We start from the raw sequence: 27,761 nt of genomic DNA, 5'->3' as shown, positions 1-27,761 counted from the left end.
GAGAATTTTTGGATGTGCAGTATATGTTCCAATTGCTCTACTACAACGTACTAAAATGGGTCCTCAAATGAGGTTAGGAATATATATTGGATATGATTCCCCATCAATTATTAAATATCTTGAACCCTTAATGGGTGATGGATTTACTGCACGATTTGCTGATTGTCATTTTAGTGAGACAAATTTTCCAACATTAGAGGGAGGAATTAAGAAGTTAGAAAAAGAAATTACATGGAATGCATCGTTATTGTCTCACTCAGATCCCCCTACAAATCAATGTGAAATTGAAGTTCAGAAGATAATTCATTTGCAAAATATAGTAAATAAGTTACCAGGTGCATTTATAAATGCAAAGAAAGTAACTAAATCACATATACCAGTTGCAAATGTTCCATTGAAAATTGGTATCCCAACACAACAAGTTATCACTAATGATTCTGGAACATGCCAAAAGCATGGCAGACCAGTAGGTTCCAAAGATAAAAATCCTAAAAAAAGAAAAATAATTAATAGTCAAGAAGACTTGGTTGAGGATGTAAATACCCATGCAGAAATCCTTGACATGACTAATAAGAAAGGTGAAATACCTAAAAATAATAATGAGATTTCAATAAATTATGTCATGACAGGAAAAAGATGGAATCAAATTAATTTAGTTATTGGCAACATTTTGGTGTATAATGTTGTTCTTGATATTATATCTGAAAATGAGGATCCTGAACCAAAACCTGTTGAAAAATGTCGACATAGAAAAGATTGGATTCAATGGAAAGAAGCAATCGAGGCAGAATTAAATTCACTTGCAAAACGTTAGGTTTTTTAGATCAGTAGTATGAACTCTAGAAGGTGTTAAACCTGTGGGATACAAATGAGTATTTGTGAGAAAAATAAATGAAAATAATGAGGTCACAAGATATAAAGCAAAATTAGTTACATAAGATTTTTCACAAAGACCTGATATTGATTATGAAGAGACATATTCTTTAGTGGTAGATGCAATTACACTAAGATATTTAATTGGTCTGGCTGTATATAAAAGTCCGAACATGATTCTTATGGATGTAGTCATGACATACTTATATGGATCTTTTGATAATGATATTTATATGAAAACCCCAGAAGGATTTAAGGTACCTGAAACATATAAATCAGATTATCGAGAATTGTATTCAATAAGGTTACAGAGATCATTATATGTATTGAAACAATCAAGACGAATGTGGTACAATCTCTCGAGTAGATATTTGTTGAAGGTATATCAAAATAATTCAATATGTTCATGTGTTTTTATAAAGAAATCACAGTCAGACTTTGCTATTATAATTATATATATTGATGATTTAAATATGATTGGAACTCATGAAGGGCTTTCAAAGACAATAGAATATCTTAAGAAAGAATTTGAGATGAAAGGTCTCGAAATTTTTTTTTTTTGTCTTGGTTTGGAAATTCAGTATTTAGCAGATGAAATATTTATTCATCAGCCAATTTATACTAGACAATTTTTTAAAAGATTTTATAGGGACAAAGCACATCCATTGAATATTCCAATGGAATTTCATTCACTAGATATGAAGAAAGATATATTTCAACCTCGGGATAATAATGAACTTCTTGGTCTTGAAGCACCATATTTTAGTGCAATTGGTGCACTTATGTATCTTGCTAATAATACAAGACTATATTGCATTTTCAGTAAATTTATTAGCAAGATATAGTTATTTTTCAACAAAAAGACATTGGAACGAAATTAAGCATATACTCTGTTATCTCTGAGGAATGGTCGAAATGCGTTTGTTTTATTCAAATAAATCAAATTTTGATCTAGTTTGTTATGCAGATTCTCGATCCACACAAAGCTAGATCCAAATAGATTATTTGCTCACATGTGGAGGAACTGCTATATCATGGCGATTAGTGAAACAGACCATAACGACTACTTCCTCAATTCATGCCAAAATTCTTGCAATTCACGAGGCAAGTCGAGAATGTGCATGGCTAAGATCAATAACTCAACACATTCGTGGAACATGTGATTTGTCTTCTAGTAAAAATCTTTCAACGATGTTATATGAAGACAACATAACATGTATAGCCCAAATCAAAGGAGGATGTATTAAAGGAGATAGAACAAAACATAATTCACCAAAAGTTTTATACACTCATGATTTTGAAGAAAATTGTGATATCACTGTACAACAAATTTGTTCAAAGAATAACCTGACAGATTTATTTATAAAGTTATTACCCACTGCAATCTTTGAGAAATTGGTGCACAACATTGGAAAGCGACGACTTAAAAATCTCAAGTGATGTTTCCACGAGGGGAGCAAATATATTGTATTTTTTAGGAGTATAAATTATATGAAATATGTACTTTTTTCCCCTTCACTAGGATTTTTCCCATTGGGTTTTACATAATAAGATTTTAACGATATATATATATATATATATATATATATATATATATATATATATATATATATATAAATAACGGATATCTAGGGGAGAGTATTATATAAATATTACCCATCCTTCATGCCTCCACGTGTCTTTGTACATGTTGACCATTTGCCTTACAACTACGCATTATTAATGTACAAATAAGCCCACCCGAACTTGTCAAATTGCCTATAAATAGTGACATTTGGTGGGTTCATATGGGTGTGTGAATATTGGTGAGAAATCCCAACATTTTTTTGGAGAGAAATGAGAGAAAATTTCATAATTTTATTTAAATTATTTTAATATTATAATTTCTCGATATTTATGTTTTGTTGTACTCCTCAATTTTACAACACATATTTTTTATTTTGATGGAATTTCAAGAGATGAATAATTTTGTTTATGCGGTTGTGGTGAATTTTAAATGAAATGAAATCAAAAATAGTTATAAAAGCACTAACAAATGGTATAAATTAATATACTCTAAAATTTTAATTGATATATTTTAATTAACCTAGAACACATATTGGTTTTTCCCTGGATTTTATTAATATATATACATATATCATTATCATCTTCCACGGAAAGAGTTCCAGTTGAAAACATTGTCATCCATCGCCCCCATACCAATAAATACAGTTGACATCATTGGCTATATTTATTATTTAGAACAAATATAATGTATACTCGTGGTCGTATTAATTAAAACCTCAAACTAATATCTCTATCAATTTAAATCATAAATTTCTTTTGTTAGTGAACTAATTTAGACATTCAATGAGAATTTTTGCTTTAAAACAATTAATGCTCAACTTTCACATGTGTATATGACTTCTTTAAATATAAAGATTAATGTAAATTAAATAAAAATGCGAGAATAAAAAAGATAGTGTAAAGGTGTCATTAAATTTGAGCTAATTTTAATTACTTGTGTTTTCATACTTTTCTCAAAATTGGCTAAATAATAATAGAAATTTACATGCAATAAAATATAGTATATGAATATATTTCTAAAATTTGTAGGAAAACTACTAATAAATAGCACAACATTTTTTAAAAAATCAACCATAAACAAACAGTAAGGATTAAATTTAAGTATTTTGAGACCAAAATGATAATTTAACCAAAAATGACTATTAGGATTTTTCATTTTTCCTATGTGTTCATTTTTCCTATGTGCATATGTTTTCATCATATACAGTGAAAATGCTTACAAATAAACAGAAGTTTGTGAAATAATCAATAATAAAAGAAACAATAAAGACTAAATTTAAAATTGTTCAAAATATAGAGACTAAAATTAGACAAATGAAATTACAAAAACTAAAATTGAACAAACAATAAAACATAGGATTAAAATGATATTTTAACGTAAAAGAATGGTTAGAATTTTTCAAAACTTTCCAATATAAAATTCTCAACCATAAATTGATATTTATCCTATTATCTTCTTTAAAAATTGAATTTAACTTTATTCTTATGCCAGGAGGGGAAGAAAAGAGAAGAGAGAAGAGAGAAGAGAGAAGAGAGAAGAGGAAACAAAAGCTATAATGTTGGCCCACGGAATCCAAGCGTTTGCCGAAATCTCCGGCATTTCATTTTTTTTAATAACTTTTAATTCCTAAGTAACAATTTAGTTTATATAAATTTTGGTCTATAACGATTTATTCCATATATTTTTAATTTTATAACAATATAGTCCATAAATTTCACAAGGTAACAATCTAGTCCTTAAACTTTAAAATTTGTAACGATTTAGTTTATATTATAGAAATTGATGTTAAAATTTAATGAGATTTCATACATAAATAAACTATTAAACTAATCAGAGACTTGATTTTTTTTTTTACAAAAATTTTAATAACTTTTTACGATAGGAACTAAATTAATACAATATTGAAAGTATAAAAATTAAATTATTACTTACTAAAGTTTAAAAACTAAATTGTTACAAAATTGAGAGTATATCAACTAAATATTTAAGTTGATAGATTAAGTAATGAAAGTTCAATTAGCAAACTCTTTTTTAATTTTTTTTTCCAATAAAAACTATTATTAATATTTTTTAAAAAAATCCCTAGCTTTTTACGGCGCACGAGAAATGACTACTTCAAATCTTCCAAACCAACCCCGCCATCAAAATTAACCAAAATTGTCGCATTTCCATTCAACAGAAGACACCTTACTGATTTTACCATTTGCCCTTACCCGTTGATCTCAACGGTCATCTTCCCCTCCCTCCATATATATTTCCTTGGTGCTGATTCCACCGGATTCTCCCAAAAACGGACCCACTGTTTTCTCTTTTGACCATCAAATCCCAAATCCCCTCCCCTCCCCTGTTTTGACCCAACCCCACCGCCAGATCCGCTTCAGCCGCAACTTTCTCCATCTGGGTTTCTCTCCTTTCTGCCCTAACAATCCTCATTCATCTCGCTACTCTTCCATGGAGTTCCAGATCCTCTTCAACCCTCCATTCTGAAAGAAATGGACAATGGCGGATTTTCTCCCCTGCTGTAGCAATGTGCAGGATTTTGCATTCCTCTCAAAATTCTGAACCCCACGGACGATAGGTTATATATCATATATTTTTCTTTAGCATGTCTGATTTGGTGGCCCGCACTGGACGGCATCAGCAGCGGTACGATGCCGGTTGTCGCCTTATTGCTGGGTACATTCCCACCAATATTTTTTTAAGATTCGTAGACTTCAGCGATTTGATTTTTATTTATTTTATTTTATTTTATTTTGTATCTATGTGTCTGTCTTAGCTTCTTAGTCGTTTTCGTGGACCATCCTTGTCGAAGTTTGGTGAAAAATGAGGCTGTCGTCATTATCATTTACGTTTATTTTACTACCTAATGGAAACTGACTGCTTTGATTTTCACTGTGGTTCTGGTTTGTGTATATGTGGCTGGTAGATTCTTTTATAGATCAGGGTTTCGAGAAGTTTGGATTTGGATCAGAGCATTTCTAATACATGACGTATAACACTCGGGATTTTATTGGTTGGTTTGATACTTGAATAGGATTTCTTCCATAGGTTGTACAATTGTGTCCTTGAGTTCTAAGGTTTGGCGAGTCCTAATTTCTACGTTTTTACTGTTGCGCTTCAAACAATTTTGAAATTGGTAGTAAGTTCATTGCAAAAATGATGATAAACTACCACCTTCGTTCCAATTACCATAGAAACTACGGAAAATTTTGAAGACAGCACTGGCATTAGAGATTTTGACTATGTTTTTCAAGTTGTGTTGCTGTGGGTGATTCTTTGACTTTTTCTTACATTACATTTCAGTGAGATCCAGTGGAATCATTTAGGTCATGAGATACTTTTTAGTAGTTTTTTAGTTGTTTTAGGTTTGAAGTAAATTCCTATAGGTCAGCAGAAATTTTAGTTTTTCTCTCTTTTTAATCATCAGTGAAATGGACCTAAGAGTAGATGTTCTGCCAGATTTTGATTCGTGGTTCGGTTATCTAGAATGTTAATCTGTCAAACCGTGTACTTAGGCAACAAATTAATGGTTGGTTATGATGGAGGGCTCTGTCAGATGATGGTTGGACTGGCACCAACCAGAAACAAGGGGTACAGGAAGTCCGCAATTTCTATAGGATGGAAACATGATGTGTCCTTTATCTGTCACTACTCACAGCAATAGATATGATAGCTGATTCATGATTTTTGAGATTAGTGCATTGTCTTTTGGCTGAAGTGTATTGCATTCTTGATGACTTGATGCAAAGTTGGCTATTCATATGATCCCACAAAATTTAAAATAATTTCTTCCCTCTTCATCCTGTCTTCGCAAGGTAGAACAGACGTGAGAAATGTAGAGAATAAATCTGCATAACTGGAATAGCATCATGCTCTTTGAGCACATTTGATAGCATCATTCTCTTTTATACTTCTATTCTTTCTTGTTGCTGATAAGTGATGGCTCATTTGAAATTTATCTCAATTTCCCTTTTGCATTGCATACTCTGGGGCTGCTTCACTACATCTCCTATGATGCTGTATATTATTCACAGCTCTCTCGCTTATACTTCTATTTTTAAATACTTTCTTGTCATTAATAAGTGTTGGTTCATTTGAAATTTAACTCAGTGCATTGCGTTATATACTCTCATAGCTGCTTGTGTACATCTGCTATGATGTTGTATATTGTTCACAATTCATAAAGTTTATGTTTTATTTTAAACTAATGAAATGCAGTTGATGCCTGTATGATAACTTTCATGTCTAGCCACGAGGTTAACATATTATAGAAATGCCTCTTCTCCATTATCTGTTGATGCTAATTTTGCTAATTTTGCTATTCTTTTGTAGGTGTATTCCTTTTAGGTATAGAAGTTCCGATGGCAGTAGTGATGAAATTTCAGATAAAGTAGTGGAGGTGCTTATGATTGATACACCTAGTGGACCGGGCCTTTTGTTCCCAAAGGTATGGAATTATTCCCCTCCATTAACTTTCTCAGAACAAATTATTTATTTCAATTTTCAAAATGAGTTTGCTTAAAAAGATCCAAAATGAGATTACACAGATTTGATTTGATTTTGACCGTATATATCTCATAATTTTCAATATTTTGTGTTGGGAACTTAAGGTTGAACTTCTGCTTTTTTGCTTCTCTCATAAGAAGAAAGTAATCAAGCATATTTTATCTCTAACATCAGCATTTTCTCTAAAAGGGAGGCTGGGAGAATGACGAGACAGTGGAGGAGGCTGCTGTAAGGGAAGCTATTGAAGAAGCGGGTGTTCGTGGTGAACTTATGGTGAAATAGTACTTTAATTTAACATTTGCAATGATTTTTCTTGAGCTTCAAAATTTTGATGACAGTCTATGATAGTGATAGCTCTGTTCTCATTGCTTTTGGTGAAAATTGAAGGTCTTTCCATCTATATATGGTTGAATGGGAGTGCTTGAGAGTGTTGAGGGGTGTGTGTATTGTGTATCATTTTTAATACCTTTCTGTAGGACTATGCAACTAGTTCCCTTTTTCTTTGGATTGTTTTTGTTGTTGTGAAGGAGTAATGATTGCTGCTAACTCCTCATTAGTAGAACAGATATAAATAGGAAGACTGAAGTTATCGGTTTGTTGTTGTGAAGGAGTAATGATTGCTGCTAACTAAGGTTACCAATCACTTGTAATGTAGCAAATGAGAAAATTAGGGCATGACAGACCATAATTGTTTGTTCCGGGAATACATGTAAGGAACTATTATAAGGTGGAAGACCTTTTGTTCCTTTGAACTAGTATCTCATAGACTTCCTGACTAACCATTTGATATTTCAACGGTAGTTCCACGAACCATATGGAACTTGCAATTTGCTTTGATCTAATGAAACAGTAGTGGAAGTTAGCTGGTCCATTGTTGCCTAGTCTAAGTCCAAGGGTTGTTAAGCCTAGGGCTGAAAGGAGAGAGATTTTGTGAGTTTCGATGGCAAATCTAGAGGAAGCAAGATTGATTTTGAAAGAGTTGATTGATGGTTGGAGACGTATCTTGATATTTCAAGACTTAGGGTTTGTTGCCTCATTTGTGATTACTTCAAGGTGTTAATGTTGTTTATGTTTAGCTAGAAATGTCTAATAGGACAACAAAGAACCCAAGTCATTCTTTGGGTTGATAATATCTTATATGTGAGTGGGGTATCTATGCATAATTTATTATTATTATTATTAAAGAAACAAATTTTATTGATATATGAAATTTACAAAAAGAGGTCAAAGCCCAATCCAAAAGAGTTACAAAAGATTTCTTCAGTTGGTCATAATTCATAAATTATGAGGGTTATGGATTACAAATCAAAGTTTGTCAATATCTCTCTCTCTCCCCCCCCCCAAGGTCCAGTTGAAAATTTCAAATATTTTTACCATTATTTCTAGGGAAATATACATCTTTTGGTCCTTGAGATTTGGAGATGCTCAGAGATTTCAAAAGGATCAATTTTAGTTCTTTTGGTGCTAGTTACTAGTTTGCTGCCTTTGCAAATTAAATATATTTGATATTGATTATTGATGACTAGACAAGTGAGTTGAAAATTTTCTTCTCCTGTCTTTTATCTTCTTTCTCTCTTCTTCCCCTTTTTTCGCAAACTTTTCGGTGTGGGTGCTCACTGTCTCTTTCCAGTGTTCCTCATTCTCTACCTGTCAATGCTCACCAAGAGTGGAAAATGGCAGCACGTGAGCAAACAACTAGACTAGACTAGAGATACTGAGTTTGGCTTGGCACCACCATTGGTATGGATGCTGTTGTTGGTGGAACATTGTTGGTTGGAGGCTGCAGGAGTTGACGTCGTTCAAGGATCTGCTGTTGTAGATTGAGTCTATTGTCGACAAGAAGGTCGTGTCTTCGCTTTGAGAGTAGGATGTGTAGCAAACTTGTGTTCGTTGTAGTTAAGTGCCATTGTGGGTGGAGGTAAATCACCATTCATGTGTCAGGTTTGCATGCCCATGTTGGAAAGGAGTGCTCAATCATGCCATTCCAGATTTGATTTGTGTTGCCTCAAGGAAGTTTGTTCCCAATTTTGCACTACCAATGTTTGTTCCATTTGATATCCATGGTCGCTGTTTCAAAGATTTGGGAATTGTCCATAGATTTGAAAGTCCTTTCCATCAACAATGATGCGGCAGGGGACGATGATATTGATAGCAAGCGGTGAGTGGGTGCGGGTGATGTCAACAAGGGAGAAGAAGGGAGAAGGAAAAAAGGAGAGTTGGAAAGAAGTTGGCACCCCAGCCTCCGACCAACAAAAATGCCACCATGACCAAAGTTTAATTAGTAAATTAACCACAATGTCAACATTTCGTTAGGTCAACTAAATCAAAGGAGGTTAGAGACCATTTAGAATCATTCTCCAAACTTAAGGAACTAAACGTGTCCATTATGAAATCTAGGGATCAAATAGACACCAACCCAAACCTTAGGATCAATGGTACGAAATTACAGAAAAGGCAGGAGAGCCAAACCCCAAGCCTATGAAGATTATGCAAAACTCTACCAATTGACTATAAGAATGTTTCAACTAGCTATTGTAAGGTTTATAACATTGACATGGATTGTGAGTTTCTATGAAATTATAAAAAATATGTTGTCAAAAAGTTTCTAGTTGTTTTCAAGCCTTAGAAGCCAAAATAATCCTTCGATAAATTGGACCCATATAACTTTCTTTTCATTTCATTTCTGAGAGGGTGGCTGACCAATGTAGAGCATCATAGCTGGTTGACATGTTGAGGAAGAACTGTTTGAAGTGCCAATTGAAGGTGTGTTAGATGATATAATATTTTCCTTCATCCATCAACTTAAGTTTTTGAGTCACTCGGTGATTTAACATGGTATTAGAGCAGATGATCCAGGAAATCCTGTATTCAAACACTTACAATTTTATTTCCTCCCTAATTAATATTGATTACCACTTGTTGGGTTTTCTACATATTTCAAGCCCATGAGTGAGGAGTGTTAGATGATTTTATATTTAAATTTATCTTCATTTATCAACTTAAGCTCATGGTTCAGTCGTGATTTAACAAGGTGGAATTGAAAAAATCCCAAAATCTTCTAGCAAAGGAACATGTGGGGAAGATATGGCCTCGTTGACACCATGTCCGTTTTATAAAGAGTGCACTATCTTGGCAAGAGGAAGAAATTGGAGAGTTGCTTTTTATAACTTATCGTATCAGTGTGTCTACCCTTGCTAGTCGAGTTCCCACATGAAGAATTTAGTTTTCCTTTAGGCATTTATTGTGCCAAATCTTTTTGTGAAGAGAGAATGGTTCTTAGGAGCAATTATCAGATCAATAATAAGAGTGTGGAAGCAAAAGGAACTATCAGGATCTAAAGGCCAAATCAACTTGGTCAGTAGAGATGGTTGGGCAAAAATTGTACAGCTTGTTTGATAGGATTGTTCATTCTTCAATTTCTTCTTCTAAAAAGTTCTTTCTAAAACCAAGGTTCCAAGAGTTTAAGGTAGTATTCCAGACGCTTTATGCAGAGATATTTTGTTGGTTTGAAAGCTGAAGAAGTGGTGGGGAAGTCAAGTCATAGGGAAGAGAAGTGATCCCAATCCAATGATCAGTCCAAGCATTAGGTGTACAGAACTATTGTGATAACTAGGTAATGCTTTCCAGTGACTGAAACTAGATTCTCTTAACTCTTCAACAGTCAGCGAGTCCTTATTGTTATGTTAAACCCTTTTCATCTATGTAAGTTTATAAACCTCTTTTTATGCTTCAAATGATAAACCTAGGCATTTATCAAATGGGAGATGACTGTGCCTTAGAATGAAGGCTATCATGGGAAGGTTGACATATGTTGCCTTCATGATGTTGGATCGAGATTAGAAACCCTCTATTAGATAGAACCTTTAATGAACAGAGGGGAGTTTTCAGAAAAAAAGGGGGGGGTGGGGGGGGGGGGTGGGGGTGGGGGTGGGGAGGGTGGACGCTTTGGGAAGTATGCTAAGAAAAGATTGTAACTAAAAATGTTAGTGGAAGCAACCACTAAAATCAAATAAAAATTCTCACCTTATTCCTTCGGGAAGGAGAAGTTTTCAAGTCCAAATGAACTGTGTAGCCGTTTCTCATGCTACACTCTTTAATGTTGGAAAAGTGGTTGGCTGTTCTTGGAGGTTTGTTTAAAGAGAGGTCGTAGTTCTTTTATTTTCGAAGAGACAAACTGCCCATATGCTTAGCTGACAAAAACCATAAAGCGATGAAACGTATTTGAATTCTAAGACATAGAACAATTAACCTAGGGAAAGGTGATTGTGGCAGGTGAAAGCATCTTTTTGGATAGAAGGAAACTTCGTTGCTAGAAGTAGCATAAGAAACACGATGAAAGGTAGTATTTTGTCATTGTCAATTGAGATATAGAAGGACAGAGGAATGGCTACTTTGCTTTCCAGAAAAATGCCAGTCAGAAGAAGTAGGCCAACCTTAAGGCCCTGGAAACTTATGGTGGGAGATATGAAGTGGACGTCCCGGAGGATCTTGAGCTTATTACCGAGGCTGGTAGATACAAGTAAATGCCAACTCCCGGAAGATTGGAGAGCTATTTTCTCACCGAGGAACAAGAGATGTTTGGATTATTTTATTTTTTTATTTTTTTATTTTTGGTTTCGTTGGAAAGAAAGGCTATAGTTTTTAAGGGACAAGAGACGTTTATCTTTAGAAGATATTAGGATTTAATGATTTTATTTGCAGCTCTATAAAAACCCTTATGTGATTACAACCTCTTTTTTTATCCACACCAATCGGATGGTTTTCTAGACTTTTTTCTGTTAATAGGATGCTTTGTCTTTCCTGTGAAATATGACATGTAATGCATGATTGGATAGACAAATCTTGTTTTGGCGACAATATTAGGAAGTAGAACTGTAGAAGCGGATAATTTTTTTGCCAGATGCATTACAAAAAGATAAATCGTTTGGCATAAATACATTCAATTAGTAACTTGTTGTGTTTTATCTTTTATTATTAATGAGTGGATAGACAATGAATAACTACAATCTTATACTTAAAGAAACATGAATTGCCTTTCTTATCTTCCATCCGTAAGAGACCAAAAATTAACAGAACAGAAGTGATGGAAAAGCCATAGAAAGTTCACCTAAATGTGGTTATTTGATTGTCATTCTTCCTCTTTTTTTCCTCTCTCTATATTTTTTCCTCCTCCCTCTGTTTTTTCCCTCCTAAGTTAGTTTGTATCAAACTTATTGTGTACTAGTTTTTATCCATGTAACCGTGTAGATTGTTTTATGTTGTTAACTAAGTCATGCAATAAAACTCAATTGATTAGACCACTTACATTATTTGCAAAGCATGTCAGCTTCGTCTCTCTTTTTTTGTTTTTCTTAATTTTGTTTTGTTTTGTTTTGTTTTATCTTTTTTTCCCTCATTTTGATTAGTTTGACACAAACTTTCTTTCTTAAAATCTTGCTTTACAGGGTTTTTTGGGGGACTATCACTTCAAGAGTAAAACACAACAAGACGAGTTTAGTCCAGATGGATTGTGTAGAGCAGCAATGTATGCTTTATTTGTCAATGAGGAGCTTGAGTTCTGGCCGGAGCAGAACACGAGAAATAGAAGTTGGGTGACCATACCTGAGGCAATTGAAAAATGCAGGCACGCATGGATGAGGGATGCCCTTGTCATTGGTTTCAACAAATGGCATGCAGAAAATATGAATGATGAATAACTTGAATCTTCATCTAGACAATGTATGCACATTACGAAGTATTGTGCATGCTAACGAACATCTAAAGGATAGTCCCTTTTTCCCCTTTGCCAACCAGTCATGAAGAATCAAGTAGTAGAACTAACACCAGGATTACATAGGCAATGCTTTTGGTTGCTCATTTATACACTTTGACCCCTGATGTTTTTAATTCGGAGGGAATTCAATCCTTATATAAGTACTCGTTCGAGCTTCCTTGAAGCTTTTACAAATGTATTTCAAATTTTTTTGTTCATTTACAAGTCTGATGAATTACATGCCATGATTTAATATGGTGTATTGGAGGAATACGAAGTCGTAAAGTTGTCATAGGTCATTTGGTGGATAATTTATCTATTCCAACTTAAGATATAGACAAATAAGTCATTCTCTAAGGACTCATAATTTTAGGCCAAACCTAGGTATTAAAAATGTTTCATAACGATTCCTTGAAAAAGATAAAAACAAGCTAGATAAAGGAGCAAATTCAAGGACTTACATCCTCTTGCTTCTCTACATTTTCATGGTACTTTTCTATAGCTTAGATTGTATTTTTCATGTTCGCGTCTTGGTTTAAGCATACTTTTTATAGAGAAATTTTTGTATCACTTCAAGTTTCATTTAATACGAGTTCAAGCCTATGAATTAATTTTTTTTTTTTTTTCAAATATATGAATGTCCTAAGAAAGGGATAAAAGCTTCACTTGTGTTCTAGCTACTTGCTGAACACTTAGTTTCATTTGCTTTCATTGATTAAATGTTTCTTGTTAACCTAAATTGAAACAATTTTGAATCCTTATTTTCTCTCATTTATCTTTTTACAACATTTTACATCTTTCCACCATATTTTACCTTTCATTTCACTTTTTTTAAAACATACATAAAATACAATCACTTTTATCTAATTGAAATTTTGTATGTATTCTATTCCCTTGGAATTTGATACTTGGACTTCATCCATTTTATACTAATTTTTGGTGACATATACTTGCACTATGGGACTACTAGTCTCCACTCCCATCACCAATATCATGAAAGCACATTGTTTTCAAAAATAAAAGAAAATTTTTGGACCTAGTTAGACCCACAATTCATATAAAAAAAAAAAATCAGAGAGCCCCCTTGTTTGCAAATCTATTTTTGGATTGCAGTGACTGACTGAGGGCAATCGAAAAGAGGGTGGGAGCGAAGATTATCAAAGGGGAAAGGGAGAAGGAGAAGAAGAGATTAAGGGCAAACAAGAAGTTTCCAACTCATATACCATCATAAAAAAAATAATTATTTTATTTTCTAAGCTAATGACCAAATAAGTTTAGGGACTATTGCAAATACTTTTTCAAAGTTTATAAACTAAGAGTGTGCATTTTGAAATTTGAGGGATCAAACATGCACCAACCTCAAGGATATCCAACAAATCTCATGTCACAACCAAGCTCGCCAGCTTGAAAGGTTTCCTCTTCTAACTTAAATTTGACTAGCAAAAAATGAAAATATTTTTGGAAGGCAAAAAGCCTTGGCACAAACTAAAAACTTGTTATTGAAAAATCTATACATAGTCTCATGCAGTAAAAGTTAATATGTCTAAAAGGGATCCAAATTGACTCTGTGTGTTTTGTGTTGGAAGAACGTCAACACATCTTTGTTGGAAATGCAAGACTACCAAGAAATTTGTAGCTACTAAAGAGTGGAGATTCTTGTAGAAGATTGTTTGGAAATTAAATACTAATCATGCATTGTTGAACTAGGAACAAATTGAGGCATGGAAAGAGTTTAAATTAAGAGGCAAATTTAGGAAGAGTTTGACTAATTGAATTGAAAAACTTAACAACAAAATGCAATGTAAAGATGGTCATATGACCATCATTGAAGGCCTCACTACTATCTTTACATAGTCCACTTGAGTAATTAGGGCAGAGTGCGATTCGCTTGAAGAGTCACCAAATTGTTAAACAATGAGATTGCAAATTTTACAGTTACATCATCACAAAGGAGACTCAAGAATTAGCTTAAGATCAAATGTGACGGTAAAATTTCATTTCACTAGTAGACAATATATCGCCCAAATTAGTCTAACAAGCGATGGATTGGTAGCAAAAATAGCACCTAGAGGCTCACTTTCTAGCACTTAATCAGGAGGTAGGGAGGTTATAACAAAGTACGTAATTTCGATTGTTCAGTGAATTAGATAGAGAGACATGTACGTACAGTTTTTAGAGGATCGGTGGGCAAAATATACTTGGGACATAGTCTTTTGAGTTTATATTTTGTTACTCTTTTTTTTTATGATTAAGAACAATTATATTTTAAAATTATATGGCTATATCATAAAATTTAATTTCTCTCACCTTCAATAAATCAAATTAGTTTAAAAGTCTGTTTGGATTAACTTAAGAAAAAAATGTTTTTTTTAAAAAATTGTTTTTATTTTAACAAAAATGGTTAAAAATACTCTTCAAAAATTATTTTGAGTGTTGTGTAACACTCCAATTTTTTCTAAAATGACTTATTTTCTAAATTAAATAATTGAAAATGCATTCCAAATATATTCTAAAATTGTCATTACATAGATCTATCATTTGGGGGAAAAGTGAGCTTTTAGTCTTTTTTCTATTAGTATCTTTTCAATATCCAATACATCTAGGCACTCCTCTTGTATCCATCTATTTCCCTCAATTTTTTTAATTTAATAAGTTGATTGTGACTCACTATTGATGCTTTCTATACTTAAATTAAAAATTAAAACTTTCTGCACAATTTTGGCTCATCCTAATTCTTAACAACAAAAAAAATTTAATTTAAAATTCAATTTGAGTCGAAACTCAATCAATACGACATCAATTATCATGGTAAAAAAGAATAATTTGATTCACCATCCTACAATGGTTGAACTGTGAAAAACAATCACTAGAATTTTCAATAATTTAACTTTTTGGCCTTTGGAATGGAAGAGCAATTTAAACCTTCATATGGGGCCATATTTGATATTCCTCTCTGAATGGCAAAACAAACACTTGAGAAAAAACTGCACAAATCATAGCTAGAGATTTGATTACTGCTCGTTTACTGACAATAAACTAAACTAGAAACCCAAAATTGGACTCTCTCGTCAAATTGGCGTCGCACTATTTTCTGAATTTCGCCTTTCTGACACCGTCGAAGACGAAGTAAAAAAAGCTTTTCGAAGGCTAAAAGACAACTCACGTCAAAAGGGTCTAATACTTCAAATATATATATACAAAAGAAACAGTAATTGCAGACAATTAGTCCTTGGAAAGTGGAACATTTTCACGCAACGGTTCGTCTAGAGATTGGCGTGGCCTTGAACAAACCCCCTAAGACCTCCTTACGATTCACCCACACAGATTTCAGTAAGGACCCAGTAGCATTATCGTCTTCGTTAGTTACCCAGGTGAGTTTCAGGAAGAAACTAGTAATCATCACCAAGTTTTGAAGTAGGTCTTTAAGTCAGTGAGCTACAAATTTGAGCTGATTTTGGCCATTTGGGTGTTTGCCTAACTTACATGTACAGTGGTTGATTGTTTTTTGGGGTCTTGTTGATTTTGGGTATCTGGGTTTCTCACAGTGCTGAAATTACTTCTTTTTGACTCGCAGTGTTTTGGGGAATCGTGGGTGCTACCGCTTTCTTTGGGTTAGCATAGTCATTGAGTTTAATGGGTCGGTATGAAACTTGGTTTTTTTTGTAGCCCCGTTGACAATTTAGCGGATTCACTCTTTCTAATCATTTGGTTTCTTGAGTTTCTTGGATTGGTTTGATGTGATTAATGGTTGAGAATTCGTTCAGATGTTTCTGTAGTTCAGCAGTCGTTTCTGGCATCTGCTTATCTTTTTGTTAGTACTGAATTTTGTTTCTGTGCAATCTGAAATTTGAATGCTTGCTGTTCACTTTTGAGTGACTCTGGTATCGCTGTGATGGCTGTTGTAATATTTGGAGTGGATCTGTATTTTCCTTTAGTTGATCTTCTTTTGCCTGTGTAATATGTCAACTTAGTTTTTTGCCTCAGCTGGTAAAGCTAAAATTTTGTGGACCAATGCATTTTTGGATATTCTAGATTGAGATTAGAATAGATTTGAAAATTGATGTATGCTAGGCATATAGATGCCTTGTTATCCTAGATTATAACTTTTTTGGCTTCCAGAGTTATTCAGCTTAAATATTTGTACTTCTTCATTTCTATTATTCTTTTTATAATTACTGATAATTGAAGAGTCTTGTTGCCTGCGCTTTTGGAAGGCAGGGGAATTTCTAATATTTATTTGTTTGATGGAGGCTTTCTTATATTGAAACAACTTTTGTATTTTGTTGCCAATTTTAAAGCTTCTGGTTTTTTAAACTTGTTTCTAGTCCCCTTTTTATTTAATGCTCTTTCTACATATGCAAGATACTGCAACTTTATTCTAATATTTTGTTTTTTTGGTATCTCAATCCTTCTACTATCAGACATCTAAAAAAATAGATGAGAAGATGTTATACATTAACTTATATTGTACATTTCTCTTGTTTGGTCCCTTCTGAAGTTCTGTGTAGGATCCCCTAGATGCCTAACTGCAGTATGTATCTGATGTTGTGAATACTCAAACTTGACTGTACTTTTTCATTTTACTGTTATTCAGTATAAAACGGGAAAAAAAATTACACTTCGAATGCATCTTAATGTGAATTTGATTTGGTTCATTGATTTGAAGTCCCTTAGTTTCCCAAAAATTCTTAAGAACTGCCTTTTCCATTCTCTGTCCTGTCCCCATGGACGAAGTTGTGTCAGCCATAGATCCAATTCACTGATATAAACTAGCTATCCCAACGATTGGATTTCAAAATCTGAATGCTGAGAATTATATCATAGGCATTACTTATGTGACTCCTTTGCTGAGTTACCCCTTACATCTCACTCACTTCACTCCGTCCCTTCTTCTGTTACAACTATTAGTTACAAGAATTACAAACAATTAATTAGTACACAAATAACCCCCCTGTCATGCCCTTTTCGCTTCTCTTTTTTGATGTACACTTGAGTATTGGATGCCCATCACTTGCTCAGGTTTTCCTTGCCTTAGTTATTGTTTTTTGTTTTTTCAATCGTTTAAATGGAGTTGAACTATTTGAGCAACATCATATGATATATTTTTTGTAGAGCTTTGTCTCATGAAATGTTCCCATTGGTGTATTTGTTTCACATTGTCTGTATGGTGTGGACCTATTTGAGCTACATGGGTTTATACAATCTGTGTTATATTTAAAAGCATTTTGTGGTCACATGACAAATTTTAACTATGAAAAAGAAATTCAAACAAAGGTGAGTATGCAAAGGCATTTCAATTCAAAAGAATTATATTCAAGGTATAATCACAAAAACCATTATCGGGTGCTATGCTGGAAGCATGAAAGCAATTCTTTAAAAATTTGAAAAAGATACCTCTCCCGCAAAAGGTTCTTCAAAAGATGCCGCTGAGGACCAATTAAGATTTGATGGATAAACTCATAAATTGATGGGTTGGTATTCTTAGTTGCACAGGAAGACAATCAATCCACTCTTCTTGCATTTCTGATTCAGGACATGTGAGAAATCAAGTGGTCATCCTTTAGAGGAAGCTATTAAACCAAGTGGTTCTCCATCTGTTCATGGGATTTGTTTAATGTAAGCTTCTCTTGATAGTATCTAGCATTACTTAGTGAACTGGGATTAAAACTGTTGTGTTTTGGGTGCTTTTTAAATGTATTCTTCATCCTTATTTGTTTCTTCTTTATACTATCTATTATTTTTAGAAACCTAATGAATTACACCATGCCAGGAGAGTGCAATCAAATTGACTATCTACTAATCTTTGGTTTCTATGAAAGCTTTTAAAAAAAAGGATTTTTCAATTCAGGAAATGTAAATATGTGGTTCCGCATCTTATAATGGAAATAGATAATATATTGTAATCTGATGCTGAGATACTTTATGCTGGAAACGAGCTGATGATATCCTAGAATGGATTGTTATTTTTTTTTAATGGAAGAAAAAATTATATATGTATAGATGTCTTAGGAAATGGCCAAGGTCGAGATAGTTCAAGTGACAATGAAGTCTTGGATTTTTTTAAAAATATATATAAATTAGGTACATTTTATATATAGAGCAAAATGGATACAAAAAGAGCTATAGGGAAGAAGGTATCTCCCCAACTAAAAACTAAATGAAGGTATCTACCAGAAGGCCCCCAAATATTTTAAGCTTCAAGCTCACTGTGAACATTTTTGTTGCCAGAGGATACTCCTTTTGTGTTAGTTAATTAACATTATGTTCATTGACATAACTCCATAGCTGTGTACGGGTTCACCAGACAGCTGATAACTCCACTTTTTGTGTGCGTTGTGGAGCTTGGTTCATCATAAGGTTCTACCACATTAGGTTGCTATATTGATTGGTAATATATAAACAAGAAGAGGGCTTCCATGGCTACTGAGGGCAGTCCCAGGACTGATATCTCAACAGATGGGGACACAGATGAAAAAAGCCGGAGGGTAATGTACTACTTCATATTCACATCACCCAGCCCCTTCATCCTCAGTGTATTTTTTGTTTATGATATTTTTATTCTCAGGGATTCAATACAGAATTCCTTTTATGAGATGCCGGCCTGGATAATTTTGGTTCTCTAGTTAATGAAAATCTGACTCTTGTCATTTCCATAATCTAATTTCCTTTCATTTTGCAGCCTGATAGAGGCCAACTTGCTCTTACTATGGCTTCTGATTCTAGTGACAGATCAAAGGATAAAACTGATCAGAAGGTTGTATTCTCTGGATCACTTTTCTAATTAATTCTTGAGTTCATCAAAATATGTATTAATGATATTTCACTAACACTAAGCAATGCAATAATCATTTTGCAGACTCTTCGCCGGCTAGCACAAAATCGTGAGGCTGCAAGGAAAAGCCGATTGAGAAAAAAAGTATGGCTTAAAATTTATACTTCATTTCATTATTGTTGTTAGTGCTTAGTTCAGTTAGATAATAAATTCACATCTTTGCAATATATCTTTAACATTTGGATTTGATTTTATACCTTTGAGGTGAATGCTAATTGACTAATAGCATTCCTCATGATATTTTAAGCTGGTATTACTTTCCCTTTTCTCAAATAACAATCAACAGCTTAGTCTAGGCCTTAACCATCCACTAATGTGTGTTGTTTTTCTCCTTGTAGCTTGCTTTCACCAAAATGCTTATAACCTAGGTGTAAGCAGCTGAATAAATTTTTGAATAATGACATGGTTCGGTACAGATACATTGTGAATAAAATCCTAATGAATCAATGTTAAGGGCCAATTTTATTGATTGAATTGTTTTCTTCTTTGAGAACAAAAGGAGGATTCTGTTGGAAGATGCTCTGTGATATGTGAACGTTCATTGAATGACTGACATGCCTTTCTTCGGGATTTGACAACCTTCATTTTAAAATTTTGTTCATCTTGTATCAACAATATACATGCAGTTGCCCTTTTTTGTTTGGTTGCATGTATACTCTGGTTATTATGAGTTTTCCCTATTGAGTCACATCCATGTGCAGGCGTACGTTCAACAGCTAGAGAGCAGTCGATTAAAGTTGACACAACTTGAGCAGGAGCTTCAGCGAGCACGACAGCAGGTTATATTTTCTATCAAATGAATGTATCAATATTTTCATCATGTGTTTTTTAAATATCACTCTCTTCGGGTTTCTGCATTTGAAGTTCACTATGCTCATCTTTGTCATGCCTCTTCATAGGGAATTTTCATATCAAGCTCCGGTGACCACACCCATTCAATGAGTGGAAATGGTATTCTATCTCTCTCCTAATATTTGTCTCTCCTCTCTGTTTTGTTATGTTAACTTTAGAAATGTGTTGTTATGTTTGTTTATGCTTCTAATTCCATAGATGTTAGCATCTGTTTTGTCAAGATTTTCCCTTCAATTTGAAGTGTAAAAACCACATTTAATCAATTTGCTCGAGTTTTTCTTCAATTCACTGCCTGTATCACATCCTGAAATGTTTGTTCGAGATGGTCATTAATGAAGTTGAGAAAAAGGGGAAGAAGGAAGAATGATAAAGCATTGTTTCTTATAAAAAAGAAGTGCACCTTCAAGATTTTGTGCCCATTATCTGTTTAAAGAATAGAATCAAGTGTTCATGATTTTTCCCTCTAATTTGGTCCTCGGCTCTGCTGCAACGTGAACTGATGTATGCATTACTATCTTTTTGCAGGGGCCATGGCATTTGATGTAGAATATGCTCGATGGCTTGAAGATCACAACCGTCAACTGAACGAATTGAGATCGGCTGTTAATTCTCATGCAAGTGACCCGGAACTGCGTATTATTGTCGACGGCATCTTGGTTCATTATGATGAGCTCTTTAAGCTCAAGGGAAATGCAGCAAAGGCTGACGTTTTCCATTTATTATCAGGCATGTGGAAAACACCTGCAGAAAGATGTTTTCTATGGCTCGGGGGTTTTCGTTCATCTGAGCTTCTAAAGGTGATTAATGCTTTCTCTCTCTCTCTCTATATATATATATGTAAAAAGTAAAAAGCAAAAAACTGAGATTGTGGTGGCAAAATATGCTAATGTGGAAGTGGCAAGAAAACAATGGAAAGATAATATGGATATGTTCCTGTTTTAATATCATATAAACTATTAAAACCGTTATTAGAAAGATACTACTATGCATGTAATCTAAGCATTTCTTTGTGATTGCATGGAACACTTGATTCTGGTTACTTTAAGACTCTCCTAGAGAATGTTAATGTTGTTTCTGTTGTGTTCTTCATCTGAGCATTTTTCTATGTTCTTTATGCTTCTAGAAGTTATTAAGGAATGATAATGTTGCAGCTTCTTGTAAATCAACTGGAGCCTCTAACAGAGCAGCAGTTGGTGGGAATCACAAACTTGCAGCAATCATCGCAGCAGGCAGAAGATGCATTATCACAAGGGATGGAGGCCTTGCAACAGTCCCTGGCAGAGACATTATCGAGTGGAGCTCTCGGCTCCTCCGGTTCGTCAGGGAACGTCGCAAACTACATGGGTCAAATGGCCATGGCCATGGGTAAACTTGGGACTCTCGAGGGCTTTATACGCCAAGTAAGTCTCTTCAACTGTATATATATGTGTGTGTACATTTTTTCTTGTTTTCCATTTTGGTAAGGTTCCCCTTCCCTACTTTTCTGGAATTGAATTGTCGCCCCACCCGGTACAGAGTAAGGGCCATTGTTTCATGTTAAATAGTTCAAAACTCGAGTCTAGTGGATAAAGCACTAATTTACATTCCAAAGGTTGATGGTTTAATTTTGCACCCCTGGAAACGGTTGAATTTTTTTTTAAAAAAAATTGTTTTGTGACCCATGATTTGTTTAATCCTTAATGGATCATTTCAAAATGATTTGATTTTGGAAAAAATACATTTGGTCTCTAGGTTTTGGATCTGGTTTTCATTTGATCTTTAGGTTTCAAAATCGAGGTTAAAAGCGTAAAGTTTTTTGAGACCTAAGGACTAAATTAAACAAAACTCAAACCTCAAGGAAAAATTGTAACATCTTGAAACCTAGAGATTAAATTGAAATCAAACTAAAAAATTAAGGACTAAAAGTATAACATTTTGGAATATAGGGACCAAACGAAAAGTAGACCTAAAAACTAGGGCCTAGGGGCCAAAAAAATATTTTTCCATTTGGTTTTTATTTGTTTCATATCTATCTTCTGTAATATGAATAAAGCAACCTGTTCTTGCACAAAATGGTAATTATCATATGAAATTTAAACATGTCCCTTTGTTGAATCTTACAAATTATAGGTAACTGATTCAAGATCCAGAAACATATTCCATTTTCACATCGTTTATGCTCTAGCATTTCAAAAACTCCATGGCTGTGTGATCCAGAAACATGTACTTTGCAATGCCTTTTATGATTCCGTCTCGTGCAGTTACAGTTTTATCAAAATGACTATTTTTTTCTTCCTTTTTCTGTATTATACTTGGGTTCTCGAATTCCAGGCCGACAATTTGCGACAACAGACACTTCAACAAATGCACCGAATATTGACAACTCGTCAGTCTGCTCGTGCGCTTCTTGCCATACATGACTACTTATCAAGACTACGAGCTCTTAGTTCGCTCTGGCTTGCTCGTCCAAGAGAGTAAGAGAGCTTCTTTGTTTAGTTTAACCAAAGCTAGGTCATGGTGACACTGCAGAGACATCAAAGGAGCAGTTAAGGTAACACCTTTTTTTAATTCATTGGCAATGCCCCCCCTTCTTAGAATTGAGATGATCTGTCACAAAGAATAATTTGCTTGTAATTTGGTATTTTAGGTGTTCTTGTTACATCTGTATAAATATCAACACAAACTAACTCAACTTCCATTGTTTCTCAAGTAAATTAATAATAGTCCTATAAAAAACAAACCTACCAAACTATGTAACAACTTTTTTTTTTCTTTTTTTTAGTACGATTGAAAGAAGGGGATTCGAACTACGAACCTCGTGGTTTCTAGCACATTCAAATATCAATTGAGCTATGTTTGATTTGACAACTATATAACAACTTTTATTTTGGTATACTTTCGCTTTCATTACAAAGAGAAGTACTTTTTGAACCACAATATCGTCATGACCACACATTTCTATCGTGTGTTTTTTGGTGTTAGGTGTCTCCATCATTTGTTGTTTTCCTTCATTTTTTCTCTATGAAAATTTGATTTCTTATATAATAATAAAAATATCAGGCATGTTTTTGTTTGTAAAAAGCTTATAGTAATTGTTTTAAATGGAAAAACCGTTGGAAATATTTTCAAATATAATAAAGTATCACTATCCATTAGTGATAGATATTAATAAACATTTATCAGTGTCTATTATTGATAGACTATCATTTTGTTATATTTGTAAATAAGTTGGTTTATTTATTTATAATTATTTCAAAATTTTAATTCTATTATTTAATCGTGAATGAATTAGTTGATTACTTACTAGTTTGGTATCGATTTTCAAGCACATTGAGTATGTCTAGAAGTGATTTTGAAATGGTTAAAATCACTTGTCACTTTTAAAATAACTCTGAAACATGCTTTTAATCATTCAAAATCGATTTTGATATAATACAAATTACATTCAAAAGTATAAAATTAAACATTAAATTGATTTTGTGTGATTAAAAATGAGTTCCGAAGTGATTTTGAACATCACAAAAGTGATTTTAATTATTTTAAAAATTATTCCCAAACATGCACTAAGATCTTGTTTGTTTTGTTGGAATGGGATGAGTTTAGAATGAAATGCAATCCAAAATCATGTTTAGATTGAGCATTTTGGATGTTGGATCCGATTTATAATACCAAATTTATTTCGTTTCCGTAGTTTTCAACCCAACCATCTTTTCCATTGTTTTCGTGTATCACAATCTCATTTCCATTCCATCCTCGATATTTCACCCATTTCAATACACATGATTTCTAGTGATTTTGATCACATTCTAGCATTCCAAACAACTCCAGCCCACAAAACTTTGTTCCTAATGATATTGCGTGATGGGTGGGATTGCAAATTTGGGAATTTTATTTTATTTTATTTTTACTGGTTGCTTACCCTTGTTGAGCAAGATAGACACTTTTGATTGTTGGTTTGTTCTCCTAAACAAAGGATAAAAATAATGTAATTTCAACTAATATTACTCCCAGTTAAATAAATTACAATTATGTTTCTATCACATTATTTTGTATGGAACTTTTCCCCCCCCCCTTTTTGAGGAACAGTATGGAGTTGGATATTCTTTAAAAAGAAATCAAATAGTCAATCTATTTATAAGTTAATATAAATTGTAACGATAACTATGTTATGTTATGTTGTTTGTTTATATTGAAATAAAATGTCAAAATTAGACTTTTTTAGTACAACAATAATTATAAGGGTGAAGGATTGAATTTTCGACCCTATAGATCAGATCATATATTAATACTATTGAATTAAGTTGGCAAAAAATTAGACTGACGTAAAAATTAATTGATTTAATTTTCAATTCGTCTATGGCCAATCATCCTAATCTATTTGTACCTTATCACCATCTCAATCAACACTAAAACCAATCATCACATTATGCCGACTTAAATGCAATAGTAATAAGTTCTTTTAAAAAAATATTAAAAAAGGCAGGTTAATTATCATACATTGATCTTCTAAATTATTTTCATAAGAAAAAAAGGTCTTAACATTTTGTGTGGGAAGGCTCTTCCTCTTACTAAGTTTGTTAATGGATGATAATATGATACCAGAGTAGGAAGTTCAGACTGTCATGTGTTCAAATTTCTTGTTGGGTCTTTTACATATGTCAATCCCATAAGTGAGAGAGAATGTTAAAACATTGATATAATATTAAATTTACTTTTATCTATCAGTTTAAGCTTTTGGATCAGTCACTGATTTAACATTGGGATTAGAGCAATAGATAAACTTATGTAATGTTATGCCCTTCCCAATTAATAAGTAAAAATTCAATAAATTTTCAAACCCACATATGAATAAGAGTAATAAGCATACAAGGACGAGTAGCAGCCTTAAGAGTCTTGGAGCTTCATGAATCTAAAAGATTCACTTGTGGGTGGGATTAGCTAAATCATTTGTGATTTCGCTGAATCTCTTGTTTGTGCGAGATGCGAAAAGGTAGTTGTGAATGGAGGATTAAGAACCTGGAAGTGCTTGCTATTGAAAGAAAGAAAAGGAAGAAGAAAAGTCTGTGGAAAATGAAACGGGTCGACCATTGTGATCGGAGCCACTGTACTAATATTTATTAATGCATATATGCCATTTGTCATACACTGATAGGAAACCGATAACAACTAAGAGAGAGACAATAAAATGGTAATAGAAAAACAGTGAAAAAATGAAAAGAAGAAGGAATGGAAAAATTACATATATTGAAATTGAATAGCTATTTTATCATCCCCAGCAAGCGAACGAAGAGTTGCCGCAACTGTGAGCTTGGTCTTGAGATTGAGAAAGCGGGGACTTGGTAAGGCCTTGGTCATGATGTTTGCAACTTGGTCTTCGGAGGGAACAAATCTTACTGAAAGTTGTTTAGTAGCCACCTTTTCTCTAAGGAAGTGAAGATCAATCTCAAGGTGTTTGGTGCGATTGTGTAAAACGGGGTTGGTAGCCATGTAGGTGGCACTCAGATTGTTGCAGAGCAGAAGAGGCGTTGAGATTGGGCCAATGCCAATTTCAGTCAGGACTGATTGGATCCAGAGTAATTCGGAAACAACATTGGAGAGGCCACAGTACTCTGATTCAGCACTGGACCGGAAGACCACCTTTTGCTTGGAGGAGCACCATGATATGAGGCTTGAACCTAAGAAGACACAGAAGCCACTTGTGCTTCATCGGTCGTCCGGGCAGCTGGCCCAATCAACATCAGTGTAGCAGGTTAAGGCTAAAATAGGGGATTTGGACAGTAGGATACCATGATTGACAGTGCCTTTGAGGTAACGAAGAAACCTTTTTGCTGCTTGAAGGTGTGAAGAAGTTGGGGCGTGCATGAACTAACATAACTTGTTGACACTGAAGCTGATATCGGGCCTGGTTAGAGTGTAGTATTGGAGGCTCCTACCAAACTCTTATACTCAGAAGGATTGTCCAGAGGGAGTCCATCAGTGAGAGACAAAGTAGTACTAAAAGCCATGGGGGAATGAATGGCCTTACAATCAGAGAGGCTTGCGCGATCCAACAGGCTGTGAATATATTTAGTTTAAGATAAGTGTAAAAAATTGGATGAGCGAGCTACTTGAATGCCAAGAAAGAATGAGAGATCATCAAGGTCCTTGAGTGCAAACTAAGTATGTAAACAGTTGATAAAGTGTTAAGTGAGGGAAGGGTTATTGCTAGTTACAATGATATCATCAACATAGATGAGAAAAATGATTAAGTAATGATTACTGCGAAAGATGAACATGGACGTATCAAATTTTGCATTTAAAAAACCCCACTGCATCAGACATGTGCTAAGCTTGGAGAACCACGCACGGGGGCTTTGTTTGAGACCATACAATGCTTTGTGAAGGAGCAGGACATGATCCGGATATTGATCATTGATAAAGCCCGGTGGTTGCTTGATGTATACCTCTTCAGATAGGTCACCATTGAGAAAAGCATTGTGCACATCAAGTTGTCGAATGGCCCAATTGTTTGATAAGGCAATGGATAAGACAATCCTGATGGTGGTAGGCTTTACAACTAGGCTAAATGTTTCAAAGTAGTCAACGCTATAGTCTTGACTAAAACCTTGAGTGACTAAACGGGCTTTAAAACGATCAATCTTACCTGACTGGTTTTTTTTAAGTCGAAACACCCATTTACTACCAATGACCTTACAATCCTGAGGAAGAGGTGTCAAGGACCATGTGTTGTTGTGAATGAGGGCCTCATACTCCTTAAGCATAGCACGACGCCATTTGGGATGAAGGAGAGCTTCCTTGTAAGAGTGTGGTTCTGCCTTGTCCAAGTCAGTGACAACAGAAAGCCATGCCTTGGGTTTGAAGATGCCATTTTGGAGCGTGTGATCATAGAATGGGCATTGATGGTGAGGGAGAGAGGGTGTGGTAGGTCGTAAATGTTGGAGATGGTTGGTGATGGTGAAGGAGAGTGAGTTGAGGAGGCAGAGGCAGGGGTTAATGTTGGTGCAGGTGAGAAAATAGGGGAATTAGTTAAGTGTGTGGTAGGAGTAGGGGATTGGAGGTCAAAGGCAGTGTGTTGGTTGGTTGGTGTAGGTTGGTGGGGGGAGGAGGAGTTGGAGAGTGGGAGAATAGAGGATGGATGTGAGGAATCATGGTGGTGAACATTATTGTGATAAAGGCTGGCAGTAGAAGGACTAAGTGGGGAGGAGAAGGGAGGGGTGATTGTGATAAGAATGGAAATGACAGAAGGAAAGGACGATTGTGAAGGATTTTGTGTTGAGAGATTGGCTGCAAAGGGAAAAGCGGTTTCATTGAATATAACATGCCTATAAACATAAATGCGACTGGAGGTTGGGTGAAGACAAAGATATCCTTTGTATAAGGAAGTGTAGCCTAAGAAGATG

General features: G+C 34.3%; 2 protein-coding genes across 10 annotated transcripts; both read left to right on the top strand.

Moving 5' to 3' along the window:
* The first annotated feature begins 4,594 nt into the window (after positions 1 to 4,594).
* Positions 4,595 to 12,916, top strand: NUDT16 (nudix hydrolase homolog 16). Of its 2 annotated transcripts, none has more exons than XM_039030724.2 (4): positions 4,595 to 5,116; positions 6,773 to 6,887; positions 7,136 to 7,219; positions 12,391 to 12,916. In XM_039030724.2, the coding sequence occupies exons 1-4, from the start codon at positions 5,046 to 5,048 to the stop codon at positions 12,640 to 12,642; spliced, it is 522 nt and encodes a 173-aa protein (XP_038886652.1). In that variant the 5' UTR covers positions 4,595 to 5,045; the 3' UTR covers positions 12,643 to 12,916. The 2 variants fall into 2 exon arrangements, with proteins under 2 accessions (XP_038886652.1, XP_038886653.1); XM_039030725.2 differs by having other exon boundaries at positions 4,605 to 5,086.
* Positions 12,917 to 15,731: 2,815 nt separating this feature from the next.
* LOC120075317 (transcription factor TGA2.3-like) lies at positions 15,732 to 23,101 on the top strand. 8 transcript variants are annotated; one of them, XM_039028597.2, is made up of 11 exons: positions 15,860 to 16,069; positions 16,273 to 16,335; positions 18,231 to 18,314; positions 18,984 to 19,183; positions 19,378 to 19,452; positions 19,555 to 19,614; positions 20,232 to 20,309; positions 20,430 to 20,481; positions 20,908 to 21,179; positions 21,534 to 21,782; positions 22,693 to 23,101. In XM_039028597.2, exons 4-11 carry the CDS (start codon positions 19,115 to 19,117, stop codon positions 22,837 to 22,839), a joined length of 1,002 nt encoding a protein of 333 aa, XP_038884525.1. In that variant the 5' UTR covers positions 15,860 to 16,069; positions 16,273 to 16,335; positions 18,231 to 18,314; positions 18,984 to 19,114; the 3' UTR covers positions 22,840 to 23,101. The 8 variants fall into 8 exon arrangements, with proteins under 8 accessions (XP_038884527.1, XP_038884523.1, XP_038884525.1 ...); XM_039028598.2 differs by having other exon boundaries at positions 16,273 to 16,339; XM_090312798.1 differs by having other exon boundaries at positions 15,950 to 16,183.
* The last annotated feature ends 4,660 nt before the right edge of the window (positions 23,102 to 27,761 follow it).

This window comes from Benincasa hispida, chromosome 4 (assembly GCF_027475165.1).
Source record: "Benincasa hispida cultivar pf3 chromosome 4, pf3_genome.v1.1, whole genome shotgun sequence".
In the NCBI taxonomy this organism is placed as follows: domain Eukaryota; kingdom Viridiplantae; phylum Streptophyta; class Magnoliopsida; order Cucurbitales; family Cucurbitaceae; genus Benincasa; species Benincasa hispida.
The sequence above is the reverse complement of the archived record's forward strand: the minus strand, read 5'-3'. Positions and strand labels throughout refer to the sequence as shown.

What these genes read in the sequence shown, in the direction of transcription:
- NUDT16 (XM_039030724.2), top strand. Translation starts at nt 5,046, where the DNA reads ATGTCTGATTTGGTGGCCCGCACTGGACGGCATCAGCAGCGGTACGAT. An exon ending in CGGGCCTTTTGTTCCCAAAG is followed by an intron (nt 6,888 to 7,135) that starts GTATGGAATTAT and finishes TTTCTCTAAAAG; the next exon opens with GGAGGCTGGGAGAATGACGA. An exon ending in GTGTTCGTGGTGAACTTATG is followed by an intron (nt 7,220 to 12,390) that starts GTGAAATAGTAC and finishes CTTGCTTTACAG; the next exon opens with GGTTTTTTGGGGGACTATCA.
- LOC120075317 (XM_039028599.2), top strand. Translation starts at nt 19,115, where the DNA reads ATGGCTACTGAGGGCAGTCCCAGGACTGATATCTCAACAGATGGGGAC. An exon ending in AAAGCCGATTGAGAAAAAAA is followed by an intron (nt 19,615 to 20,231) that starts GTATGGCTTAAA and finishes ATCCATGTGCAG; the next exon opens with GCGTACGTTCAACAGCTAGA. An exon ending in CCATTCAATGAGTGGAAATG is followed by an intron (nt 20,482 to 20,907) that starts GTATTCTATCTC and finishes ATCTTTTTGCAG; the next exon opens with GGGCCATGGCATTTGATGTA.